This window comes from Bombyx mori, chromosome 24 (assembly GCF_030269925.1).
Source record: "Bombyx mori chromosome 24, ASM3026992v2".
NCBI classification, from domain to species: Eukaryota; Metazoa; Arthropoda; class Insecta; order Lepidoptera; family Bombycidae; genus Bombyx; species Bombyx mori.
The window spans coordinates 2,147,713-2,161,415 of record NC_085130.1 but is presented as its reverse complement, the minus strand read 5'-3'; the positions used below and the strand labels follow the sequence as shown (position 1 = coordinate 2,161,415).

At 48.9% G+C, this 13,703-nt stretch overlaps 1 protein-coding gene across 2 annotated transcripts in view; it reads left to right on the top strand.

The window, feature by feature from the left end:
- LOC101745805 (proton-coupled amino acid transporter-like protein pathetic) overlaps positions 1 to 13,703 on the top strand; it is a 39,496-nt gene that overhangs the window by 11,032 nt on the left and 14,761 nt on the right. For both annotated transcript variants that reach the window (XM_038019709.2, XM_038019710.2), the window contains 2 exons: positions 3,808 to 3,994; positions 5,262 to 5,462. In XM_038019709.2, the coding sequence (XP_037875637.1) occupies positions 3,808 to 3,994; positions 5,262 to 5,462 (388 nt within the window). The remainder of the gene's footprint in view (positions 1 to 3,807; positions 3,995 to 5,261; positions 5,463 to 13,703) is intronic.

Genomic DNA, 13,703 nt, shown 5'->3' with positions numbered 1-13,703 from the left:
TGAAATGGGTATGTACGTTCATTTTCCGATTACAATACCAACTAATTTATGGAAAAAAAAGATCACGCTAAGGAGATAAGCCAGCGAGCGGTCGGGGATTTTTTTTAATTATTACCCCAAAATATTTTTGTGTAAGTTGATATTACGCCATGGCGAAGAACAAAAAAAACATAACGCTTCTTTTTAGCATCTTTCATATTATAGCCCCCATGATAATTTTGAAAAGAAAACAATAACTAAAAAAATAATTTAAACATCATTTATTCAATTTATCAATGTAATACCTAGTAATACATAACGGTAATAATAGTAATACATATATATAATAAACAGTTGAGGAAAAAAATCGCCCCCACAGAAAATATAAGTAAATGATAATTTCTTGTTATTTTATAATTCATATGATATTTTTCTTGTATTTTTAGACGAAAAAACTAGTTTAAATTTTATATATAGCCCCTATAAAAAAGCTTTTTAATTTAAGTAAATGTTTTTTTTTTTCGGGAATTTTTATTTTTTTATTTTTTTTGTTTAAAATATTATTTTTTCGTTTAGTTTCATTTCGTTTCATCGAGTTTGAAATAACAACAATTCTAAAGAAGTTTCACTTCAATACTTCAAACTTTTTACTCACAAAAGTTTCATTTTTACCCCCCAAAATTTCATTTTACCCCACTAGGGGTAATTTACCCCGGTTCCCCGACCGCTGAGATAAGCGAACAACTAAACGAACTAATGCTATGGACTTAGAGTTCACATGGAACTCCTCATTCGACGAGTACGGTAACCTGCGCTTTGGTTGTGTCGGATGTAGCAAGAGTAGCAATAGCTACGGGCCCGCGAACGGGGGTCCCGCATATTTAAACCCACTCATCTCTGCCCGAGCTTAATTTTTTGAGTGACTTATTAAGAAAAAGTTGTTTGTATAAACGTGTAGAATTTAAATCAGCCTGATAATCAGCTCTACAAAAAGTCTGACGTATGCAAGCACTCTTACCCGACACAGTGTTTTTTTACCACTTTATACTTAAGAACCCATAGTAGATCAAGGGCTCTTTGAAATAATTTGCCACGGGGCCCACGCTTGCTTAATCCGGCACTGGTTGCTGCTATTAGTACCTTTAACTATGATTGGATTAGAAGGATCCGTGAGGACGGATCCAGAGCATCGATGGTGGTTAACTGCTGCGTGAGCTCACTTTTTTTTTTTTTCTTTTTTTTCCACAGGAGAAAATCGCCGGATCCCCACCCGCGCGGCAGGTGGGGTATGTGGGAGTTGAACCTCACTAACAACTCCTGCCGCTCACAACCGGCGCCCTACCTCGGACCGGGCCGGAGCCCAGTCGGGGCTATTGAAACGGCGGGACAGGGTTGACGCAGAGCACATTACATCCATCCCACCGTCCCACGGACGCCGGACCGGTGGCCGCCAGCGAAACGACCACCGGTTCCCTCGTTCAGCGGGCCGAGAGCCCGCTTTGATGGCGCCGCGTTACACCTTCCCCCAGAGCGGTCGGGGGAACGCGGTCTGCCATCACCCGGCTTCCTATTGCGGGTGAGCGTGCAAGCACGCCACCCCACGTCTGGGTCTCTCCCCGCACAAAACGGGTGGGACCCCTAGCTCTTAGGGGGCCAGGTCACGGATACGACCCCGGTCCCGACCCCCTGCTCGGCGGCGGCGGGTTTCTGCGTAGTGAGGAGAGCTTTCCCTCACTCGCCCCGCCGCCTCCTTCTGCGAGATGGTGCACTCGCAGAAGTCGAGCATAGCCTTCCATGACTCATCGCTGCCAAGCATCGACGCCACGACGCCAGGCAGCGACAAGTCAGGTCCTATCTTTGCGACCAGGACACGGCGCTGCACCTCCCAAGCGGGGCAGACAGCGAGCGTATGCTCCGCCGTGTCCAGGTCGTGTCCACAATGGTGACACCTCGTCGTCGGCTCAGCCCCTATCCGGCGCAGGTACTTCCCGAAGCATCCGTGCCCGGTCAGCACCTGCACCAGACGAAAGGTGAGACGTCCCTCGCCACGATTCACCCAGTCATCAAAGACCGGGTAAACCGCCTCGACGGTCCGTAGCCCCCACGTGGGGTTGGCCAATCGCCTCGACCACGACTCGAGCACGGACCGCCGAGAATGGGCCTTCCGCGCCCGCAGCTCACTCTCGGGGACACGCGCCACGCCCCGAGCACGAAGCTCGCTGCGCCACCGATAGTCGGCAGCGAGCGACTCCGCCTCCAGCTCCCATGGCGGCGTCCCCGCCAAAACACACGCCGCCTCGAAGGAGACGGTGCGATATCCGCGGATGACCCTGATGGCAACGGTGCGCTGCGGCCGGCGCAGGAACCGAGCCATAGTGGCCCGGTTGCGCGGCTCAGCCCACACAGGTGCACCGTACAGGGCCATCGATCGCACCACCCCCGCGTAGAGACGGCGCACAACCTGATCCGGTCCCCCAATATTCGGGAGCAGCCGGCTCAAAGAACCGGCCGTCCCCATCAATCGGGGGACCAGCTCCGCAAAGTGAGCACGAAAGGCCCACCGGCTGTCCAACACGAGGCCGAGGTACTTCAACTGCACCCCGACCCCTATCCGGACGCCTCCAACCACGATGTGGGTGTCGACGGGTGGCGCCCTCCGCGGCCCGTGAAACCACAGAGCCTCGGATTTATTGAGCGCCACGTCGAGACCCAGCCTCCTTATCCTTCCGACGACGAGGGCCACTCCCGCTGTGGCGAGACGGGCAGACTCCCTAAAATCATCCCCCCGGGCCACGACCAACGTGTCGTCCGCGTAACAAATAACGCGGAGGCCCGGGAGGAGGGCGCCCCTCAGCACCCAGTCGTACCCGATATTCCACAAGAGGGGGCCGAGAACCGACCCCTGTGGAACACCACGCACGACCGGAAAGCGATGAAGGGTCCCACCGTACCCGGTACATACGACCGACCTGGTCCCCAAATAGGACCCAACCAGCCGGCGGAGGTAGAGGGGCACTCCATGCCTCTCCAGTGCCCCCCCTATCACGGTCCAGGGCAGAGTGTTAAATGCGTTGGCGATGTCAAGAGACACCGCCAGCGCCACCCCACCCCGAGAGACGGCCTCGTCCGAGAGGGACCGCACGCGAAGAATTGCATCCACGGTCGAACGGCCCTCCCGGAAGCCGTACTGCTCCGCCGACAGGTTAGGCCCCACCCCGACCAGGTGCCGAACGATGCGGGCAGCCAGAATACGTTCCAGCAATTTTCCCGCCTCGTCCAGCAGCACGATAGGACGATATCCGGCGGCTGTATCCACCGGGCGCCCCTCCTTCCTCAACAACACAAGTCTACCCGTCCGCCAGAGCGACGGAAACCGTCCCGACTCCAAGCAGCCATTATATAGCTCAAGGAGCCGGTCCCCCAGGGTGCGTGAGCTCACTTGGAGAATAGTTGGAGAATGATCACGATAAATACAATATTGTGTGGCTGTTTCAAAATAACAGAGCGTAATTGTCAGTTCACGTTGCTTTGTGACTTTTTGACGGTAGCAAAGTGCCCACGTCCAAGTTTACAAATTAGGGTTAAACATCTGATAAAAAATCCAATTAAGTTTCACATCAGTATATCCGACGCGACGTGGCCCACTGTAATCTTGAGGCAATTTCCAAGGATTCAAATTTTAAAATACTTTAGTCTCTGTGGAATTCCTTACCCTTTACAAATATTTTGAAATATCTGATTTGTCACTTATGACCCTGTAATTAAATAACAAATTTAATTGGAAGAAACTTGTGAAGACATCAGGTGACTGTGGTCTCATGTTTACAGGTGGTCATAGCTCGCACGATCAAGCAACTGGTCGAGGGTACAGATCTGACCACGGACTCGGCTGTCGGTTCCAGTCCAGCCATAAGGATCTACATAATAGCCCTGCTGCTGCCTTGCATTCTGCTCTGCATGATAACCTCGCTGAAATATCTCGCGCCGTTTTCGATTGTAGCCGATTTTTTCATTTGTGAGTTACATTGTTTTTGGGACATACTAGTTAGTGCAGATTTTTAGTAACTAGTAAATATTATTATATATAATTTTTTTTATTGCTGACATGGTTGGACGAGCTCACAGACCACCCGGTGTTAAGTGGTTACTGGAGCCCATAGACATCTACAACGTAAATGCGCCACCCGCCTGTGAGTCCGCACGGGTAGGTACCACTACCCTGCCTATTACTGCCGTGAAGCAGTAATGTTTTTCGGTTTGAAGGGTAGACGTTGAACTGTTAAAACTGAGACCTCAAAACTCATATCTCCAAGTAGGTGGCGGTATTTAGGTTGTAGATGTGTATGGGCTCCTTTAACCACTTAACAGCAGGTGAGCCGTGAGCTCGTCCAACCAGCTAAGCTATACAAAAAAAAATCGAGCTATTAAGTTTCCTGTACGTGTTATCTTTTTTTTTTGCCCTTGTAGGCAGACGAGCATACGGCCCACCTGATGGTGAGTGGTTACCGTCGCCCATGGACTTCAGCAATGCCAGGGGCAGAGCCAAGCCGCTGAATCTGAATTGGTAGCCCCGTATTGGGAGTATATCTGCCGTAGTCATCCATATTAGTTTGATTGGGTCAAACGACTGTCCAATTGAGATTTAAGCCTCATATCTCAAGGTTGGTGTGATTCATTAATACTAACATCATTAACATTTATGTGAGGATCTTAGAACAATAAAAACACTTTTAAAATTCTGTATTATTTGACTGCGTTGTTATGATAATTTCGTGATGCCAATTCAATGTAGTGTTTTTCTGTAGGTTCCTCTTGTGATTAAACAGCTGTATTTTTTTTTGTAAGCTAATATACTATACGTTAAATTATATAAGGGATTTACCGATAAATGTTCACGATTGACTTCCGCGTTGAAGGAATAACAGCGTGTAATAAAAATCAAACCCGCAAAAATTATAATTTGCGTAATTAGTGTTGGTAGGACCTCTTGTGAGTCCGCGCGGGTAGGTACCACCGCCCTGCCTATTTCTGCCGTGAAGCAGTAATGCGTTTCGGTCTGAAGGGTCGGGCAGCCGTTGTAACTATACTGAGATCTTAGAACTTATATCTGAAGGTGGGTGACGCATTTACGTTGTAGATGTCTATGAGCTCCAGTAACCACTTAACACCGGGTAGGCTGTGAGCTCGTCCACTCATCTAAGTAATAAAAAATAAATAAATGTGCATTATCTATTTTTCTTGGTAGTTCGTTTGATGATGAGAGTCTATATTTAATCCATCAGTGATAGTAACGGTAGCGACCGTCTACTATGGCACCAAACACGCGACCGTCAGTCCGTTGGAGATGCCCGTCTTCAAGACGGTGCCAGGTCTGTTCGAGTTCATCGGGGTCTGTGTCTTCAGCATGGAAGGGGTGGGAGCCACAATGGCTATCGAAAACACAATGACGGAGCCGAAGAAAGTGACGGCGGTATTACTTGGAGGTATTTTTAAATTAAATTATTAATTTTAAAGTCGTCGTGGCTTAAAGGATAAGACGTCCGGTGCATTCGTGTTGAGCGATGTACCGGTGTTCGAATCTAACGGCCTGGCCACGGGGATCGGCGGTGCGAACAGCGAAGCGGTGGGCGAGGCGACCATTCGCGCAGCACCGTTTGCAGGCCACGGGTTTTTTTTTTTTTTTTTTTTTTTTTTTTTTTTTTTTTTTTTTTTTTTTTTTTTTTTTTTTTTTTTTTTTTTTTTATGATTGAAGGTTTACTGGTGGCCCGAAGGCCTTTCCAGTTTCACCAGGACAGGTGGGCGAGCAAAGGCTCAGCCAAGAGGGGTGGGATTTGCTAACAACTGCCCGAGCGCCTCCGAAGGAGACCTAACAACTCAAGAGCAATTGTTTCGCGAATGAATCTACTACCGGATCGGAATCGCGACCCGCTGAGAAGATCCGGCGAGAAACTCAGCGGGCTGATGCATGGGTTAGGTTGCACGTCGACCTCTTTGTCGAGTTCGACGAGTACGGTTACCGGGGTCCCTAAGCCTGCCCCTAGTATTAGAGCTGAAGGCATCTAATGCAAAGGTTATTGGATCTGATGGATCCGTAAGGACGTGTCTAGGGCGTCGACGGTGACTGGCTCCTGCATGATCAGGATTCGGGGAGTAGTCAGCGGCGGCAACGATAAGGCGATTATCATGACGCATAGCCTTATCGAAGTATCGTTCCGACGCTGACTTCATGTATTTCCGAATTGATTCGAGGCCCAGGTCGTCGTGTAGGTCAACGTTCCTCACGAACCACGGAGCCCCGACAGCTAACCTGCAAAAGCGGGATTGTAGGGATTGGAGGGTGTCTATGTGTGTGCGGGCCGCGTGAGCGAACACCACACTCGCGTAAGTCATGACGGGCCTTATGCAAGTTTTGTAAAGTGTCACCTTGTTCCGAAGGGACATTTTACTCCGCTTACAGATCATGGGGTAGAGTCTACCGAGAATAAACGCGGCACGGTCACGGACTGATTTTATATGCGGGCGGAATGTCATCGATGCATCCAGGGTAACGCCCAGGTACTTGACCTTCCTGGCCCAGGGTATGGGTTGTCTAAAGAGAGTAATCGGGGGTGTGAGATTCCTCCTCCTAATCCGGGAGGAAATCCGTGTGGAGCTTCCCCTCTGAAATAGCACCGCAGTACTTTTCGCTGGGTTGATGTCTATGCGCCATTTTCGGAACCACTGTCCTAGGGCTAGGGCTGCGCTCTGAAGCTTCTTCGCGATTAGGGACTTATTTCTACTAGAATAGTAAACAGTCGTGTCGTCGGCGAATAAAGCTAAATGGGTCGGCGGCGACCGGGGAACATCGTTGACGAATAAGCTAAATAGGAGGGGTGAGAGGACAGAGCCTTGCGGGACTCCAGCTGTGAGAGGTCGTGGGGAGGAGCGGGTTCCCTCGACTCGATATCGAAAAGAGCGGTTCGACAAGAAGTCCCGTATGATGAGCACGAGACTATCCGGCACGCCCATGTTGAATAGTTTGAAAATCAAACCATTGTGCCAGACTTTGTCGAACGCTTTTGCGACGTCGAAGAAGAGAGCTCCCGTGTATAACGGTTTTGGTCGATTAAGCCCCACAAGAATGTGCTCCGTGAGGCGGTGCACCTGTTGAACGCATGAGTGATTTGTACGGAATCCGAATTGTTCATCGATAAGAATGCCCTTGGATGAGACGAAGTCTCTGAGGCGTTTGTAGAGCAGACGCTCATACAGTTTGCCTAGAGACATGAGGAGGCTAATCGGGCGGTAGCTCGTCGGATGATTTTTTGGTTTACCGGGTTTATGTATGCCGATAACGTCCGCTTCTTTCCACACCGCGGGAAAGATACAGTTCGCCATAGCGGCATTGAAAATAGATGCCAACATCACGATGAGTTGGACGGGTAGAAGTTTAATAACCCGGTTGGATATACCGTCGGAACCGGGAGCCTTGCGAGGACGTAGGTCTTTGATCAAGTCTTTAACTTCCATCGGGGTGACGGGTGGTAACGCATCAGAGGGTGGCAAGGAGGCTCTGCGTTCTACCTCACTGTCTACTAATTCTACATGAACAGGGTCCACGGATTGAGTGCTGGGCGTGCACTGGGTTTGCAATGTATCGGCCAGCAGCTCTGCTTTTTCGTCATCATCGAACGCCGCGAGTCGGCCTGAGGGGCCTACGAGGGGGGGCATACTTACTACCGTATCCGATTTGAGAGTACGAGCTAAGCGGTAGTAAGACCTTTGGGAGGGCGCGAGTCCTTCTAAGAAATCAGACCATCTGGCATCTCGGACTTCGGCGATGCGAGACTTTACGTCGCGTTGTAGGGCACGCATTCGAATACGATTTTCCGCGGTAGGATACCTGTCGTAGGCGCGTATCGAGGCGTTCTTAGCTCTAAGGAGTTCCCTAATATCGTCGGACAATTTGAAGCGGTGAAGGAAGTCCTCCGCTACAACTTGTTTCGATGACCTATCTAATGTCGAGGTGATGTGTGACGTTAAGATGTCTATGGCTTCAGCGGTATCCTGAGGAGACGGGATAGAGTCCGGGTTAAGCGGGAGCGATGGTGGATCAGATTCAGCCAGGCTGATGCCCAGCGTGTGCCAATCCACCACAGTCCTCGTGACGGGAACGGAATCGGGAGCGCGACCGAGCTTCATAACGACGGGACGGTGGTCTGAATCTAACTCTGAAACTACTTCGATCGAGTGTAAGCGCAGAGTTACGTTTTTTAATAACGCTATGTCGAGTATATCCGGGCGATGCGCGATATTTAGCGGGTAGTGAGTCGGGGTTAGCGGAGCGACGATATCGAAGGCGAGATCATCGACTAACGCGTCAAGCCGCCTGCCATTCGGGGTTGTGGTGTGTGAGTTCCACCTGATGTTTTTACAATTTAGGTCGCCCGCCAGAATGACAGAGCTCCCCATACCGAGCAGCGCCTCGATATCACTGCTTAGAACGATCTTATCCGGTGGAAGATAAACGGACGCGATAACGATCGGCGCGTGTCCCGTCAGTGAGATTCGGCACACTGATGCTTCGATATTAGCGAGCGCGGGAGGATCGAGCGGGACGCAATGCAGGGCTCTTCTATAGTAAATGACGGTACCACCACCACGGGCAGAGAGCCTGTCGTTCCTGACCATGTTATAGTTCGCGATTTTAGGGTCACGGCGCGCGGGCTTAAGTAGGGTCTCCTGCACTAAAAAGATATCAATTTGGTGGTCACGCAAAAAGTCAGAAACCTGATCACGTTGATTTGCGAGACCGTAAGCGTTAAAAAATCCTATCGTTACGGATAGGGGCTTTATTCTACTTATATACGCCATTGATTACCGGCGGAGTGAGGGGAGGACGTACGTATTTAATGACGCGTATACGTCGGCGTATTCCTGCACAACGGCGATAAAGTGTTGTGCAGTGGAGGCAGCGCGAATGGCGTCGCCCAAAGCATTAACGCGCTCAAAGTTGATCGACTGAAAGAAGTCGATCGCTAAAGCGAGATTGTCGGACGCGGTCGGAGGGCAGGTCGCGGGAGAGGGACGAGTCGCGGGGGCGGGACGAATCGCGGAGGAGGGAGTTGTAGCCGTGTTCGTGTACGGCAGCGGTTTTGCCCAGGCCGAGACACTGGGCACCGCCGCCGGAACGAACGCTGGCTTAGCCTGCGACGCAGAGGGTGCCGAGGCTTTGATGTCTGGGCCGGAAGCTCGGAGGCGGTTTTGGCGGGCGACGCGGCGATTTATTTTAGGGGCTCGGGGGCAACCACGGTAATTCGCGGGGTGACCCTGTGTTCGACACAGGACGCAGCTAGGCGGTTCCGTCGCGGTTTTTTGGTCGCGAGCGCAGAGGGCCGTGGCGTGATCGCCCAAACACTTAACACATCGGGGGCGCGCGTGACAGTTACGGGAAGAGTGCCCGTACAATTGACAGTTATGGCACTGGCTAGGAGTGCCTTTTTTATGGGGGGCTTCGACAGCGATACCAGAGAGCCTACAGACGGTCTGTGTGTTAAAGATTTTCTTACCCTCGGGGGTAGGCTGGAGAGCGACTAGAACCATATTATATGGCTCCCTACCGCGACCGGTGTGCATACGGTGCACAGAATTCACTGGTAGGCCTTGTTCTAACAGGTTGGCTTTTACGAGCTCTACATCTAACTCTTTAGGGATTCCGCGTATTACAACGCGGAGTTCGCGCTCCTCCTGGAGCGTATACGTATGGAAACTTATACGCTCCTTACGGAGGTAAGAAGAGAGGGCCCTATGGTCGTCGGGTGTTTGAACCTTAATTTGAATGCCGTTCGCGAGGTTACGGGCATTCGTGAAATTTATATTTTTGGCCTTAAGGGCCAGGCAAACTCGATCCCAAGCTGCCTTCTCCTGAAGGATAACCGGGGGAGGGGTCTGGGTTTTATTTTGTGCCACCGGACGCGGCGACGGAGTGGCACGGGCTGGGGGCGCAACGGGAGTCTGAGGGCGGGGGCGCGACGCGTTCACGGCTTTGCTAATTTTAGCGGCCGCGGGAGCTCGAGACTCCGCGGCACGCTTCTTACCCTTCTGTACCAGGGTGAATCCATCCGTCGATGAGGCGGGGGCGAGGTCGACCTCCATGTCCGAGTCAGAGTCGGAGCACGAGGAGGCGGGTGCAGGCGACCTACGAGCAAGTGTAGGTGTTTTAGAGGGCGCGACGGAGGCCGCGGATGATCGCTCAGCTGAAACGATGGTCACGGCGGACGACGCAGCAGCTTTTCTCGCCAGTATAGGCGACACGGGAGCGGCAGGCACGACAGAGGCTGCGGTGCTCAATGCAGAAGCTCTGCACGCAGGTACAGGCGACGCAGGAGCAGCGAGCGCGGCGGAGTCCTCGAGAGGGCTCGCAGTGTGATTGGCCTTGAAGGCCAAAAACTCCGAGGCGAGCTGTGGGTGGCGAAGTCGGAGGAATTCCGCGAATACAGCGTCCATGATCGCTGAGTACCCAGGTGGGGCGGCCCCGGGTCTTGAAAACACTCGCCTTGCGGCGAGGCCCCAACTACTCGGACCTGAGCGGTTCTATTGAACACAGGTGGCAATGCGGCGCGATTACTACAGGACAAAGAAAAAGCACAACAAAACAGAAATTACGAAAAGAAACAAAACAAATAAATACTTGCAGGAAACCACTTTGTCGGCAGATGTACCACGAACACAGAAACAACAAAAGGAAACAAAACAAATAAAAACTTCCAGAAAGAGCACTTAGTCGGCAGATGTACCACAAACACAGGCCGCGCGAACAATGGCCGGGCTAACAAAAGCCGGGCGAACAAAGACCGGGCGATCGAGTGGACGATGAGCACGTCCGCACGTGACGGGTGCCTCTATCGGAATGAGGCCACGGGTACTCACGTTCGCCGCCGCGACTAGTAAGGAAGTCCGACAGCGAAATGTCTATATCGAAATTATCTCGATATTGCTTACAAATTAATAGTTTTTTGGTTCAGGACCTATTATTTGGAAAAGATTGTGAAGTACATGATTTGAATAAGAATCGGAGTATACCTATAGATGGAGAATTCCACAAGAAGTACGAGAAATACTTTGGGTGGCTAGACTTCCAAATAGCTGGTCTAGCTAGTATTTCAGCTATTTTATTTTTTTATTGCTTAGATGGGTGGACGAGCTCACAGCCCACCTTGTGTTAAGTGGTTACTGGAGCCCATAGACATCCACAACGTAAATGCGCCACCCACCTTGAGATATAAGTTCTAAGGTCTCAAGTATAGTTATAATGGCTGCCTCACCCTTCAAACCGAAACGCATTACTACTTCACGGCAGAAATAGGCAGGGTGGTAGTACCCACCCGTGTAGACTCACAAGAGGTCCTACCACCAGTAATTACGCAAATTATTATTTTGAAGATTTCATTTTTATCACACGATGTTATTCCTTCACCGTGGAAATCAATCGTGAACGTTGAGTGTTGTTGAGTACGTATTTCATTACAAAAATTGGTACCCGCCTGATATTCGAACACCGGTGCATCGCTCAACACGATTGCACCGGACGTCCGTTAGGCCACGACGACTTTAAAAATATAAAATAAATAATAAATAAAAAATATAAAAATTTCGGCGTTAATTTTTCGCGGCGAAAACAACTAAACTCATTTAATCACTGCACTATTCGCCGCGACTACCGCTCGACTCCGTGGCTCGCGCCGTCCGTATTCATGCATTTGTTTTGCTCGCCCGCCGCATCGCGCGATTCGCTCGGTACATTTCGCCGGTCGCTTCGCCGGTCGCCGGTGCGCGTGGCTTGTTAGGTACATTTCTATGCGCTTGTTTTAGTCGCTAGACGCTTCGCCGTTCGCACCGCGCGAATATTCGCATCGGCGAATGTCCCGTGGCCAGGCTGTAAGGCGGGTACCAATTTTTCTAATGAGATACGTACTCAACAAATGTTCACGATTGCCTTCCACGGTGAAGGAATAACATCGTGTAATAAAAATCAAAACCACAAATTTATAATTTGCGTAATTACTGGTGGTAGGACCTCTTGTGAGTCCGCGCGGGTAGGTACCACCACCTTGCCTATTTTTGCCGTGAAGCAGTAATGCCTTTCGGCTTAGCCTCTCTCGTGCTAAACGTCCAAACCGCGCCATTATTTTGCCGTTCGTGTTGAGCGCAGGTGTCACGTACGGCGCGTCGGCCAGTTGTCGGGCTTTTAACAGATAATCATAAAATTATAGTTTACTCTTTCTAATACATTTAAACTGTAACCAATGAATTTACCTTCTCTCTCACTGAATATTTACGACAAAACAACTGAAGGGGGCTGTGTGAATCAGTGTGAAATTCGAGCTCGGTTCGGTCGCACGTATTTGCGAATTATATAAAAATAACGGTTCAGTGAATTTGTTTATTGCTTAATAATGGAATTGTAAGTGTTCTTTCATTATATTTTACTAACACGGAGTAAATATTATTTGCATTTTATGACAAAAACAGTCTTTGAAGCAGCGGCCTCGTCATTTTTTGAACCTAACGGTCGTCTTTAGTTCGTCGTTTTTAATAGAAAAATTAATAAAATCCAAACGATTTTTTGTAATGAGATCAATATTTTAATGAACTTAAATATAAGTATTACAAAGGACGTGTATTTTAGTCGCAAATATAAAAATTTCGACTTCAAAGATGTGAAACACACCTAAGCGTCCAGATTACGGATTCTGAGCACGTAGGGTTTGACAGCCGATGTTCAAATTTAAAGATACGGCGCAGCAATTTGATATAAATTTCAATGAATTTGATATAAAAAAAAAATATTAATTTCTTTTTTTTTTGTTTTAGATATTTGATTTTTTTTAATTTTGTACCAGTGATTGGATTCTTTGCATAAGCCGACTTCTTGAACTAATTTATACTTTTTTATTTGCATAGATGGGTGAACGAGCTCACGGCCCACCTGATGTTAAGTGGTTACTGGAGCCCAGATACATTTGCAACTTCTTTTTTTTGTTTGTTTTATTGCATAGATGGGTGGACGAGCTCACGGCCCACCTGATGTTAAGTGGTTACCGTAAAAAGTTGATGATTTATCATTGTTACCATCCGTATTGTTGCACAATACTAAAAAAAACGCTGCATGTGTTGTACACTTTTTTTTTGCTATTTGGCGAGCTACAGCTCGTTCACACATGGTCTTCATTCCACTGCCTTGCCCGAACGGGCTCTTGAAGCGCACCCTAAAGTGCCCCGTTATTTATTACAACTACGCCGCGCGGCTCCGTTATCACAAAACCCTTCATTGTACCTCAAGTTGTTATTGTTTAACACTAGCAAGTGTTATGTTTAGTATGAACTATGCTTTGCGTTGAAGTATTTTGTTTATTAGTATTCAACTACGTATTCAACTACGGTGTAGAATTATGATACACTGAACACAGAGATAACGCGTTTTTGAGCACGACTTGTGTATAAATAATAATATCTCAAAAAATTAAGCGATTACATAGGTTTTTTTATTTAAAATTATTTTTTTTAAACTATACAAATTATAATAAAAAATAGAACCATACACCTGTCCATACAAAATAATTTATTTACACCCCTTTAATTTTGCGTAAAAATCTGGCGGCGCGAGCCGTAATTCTAGATAAACTTTACGTGTCAGAGATACGCAAATACAACAGTCAGATCTACAATAAAAATAATCAACATAA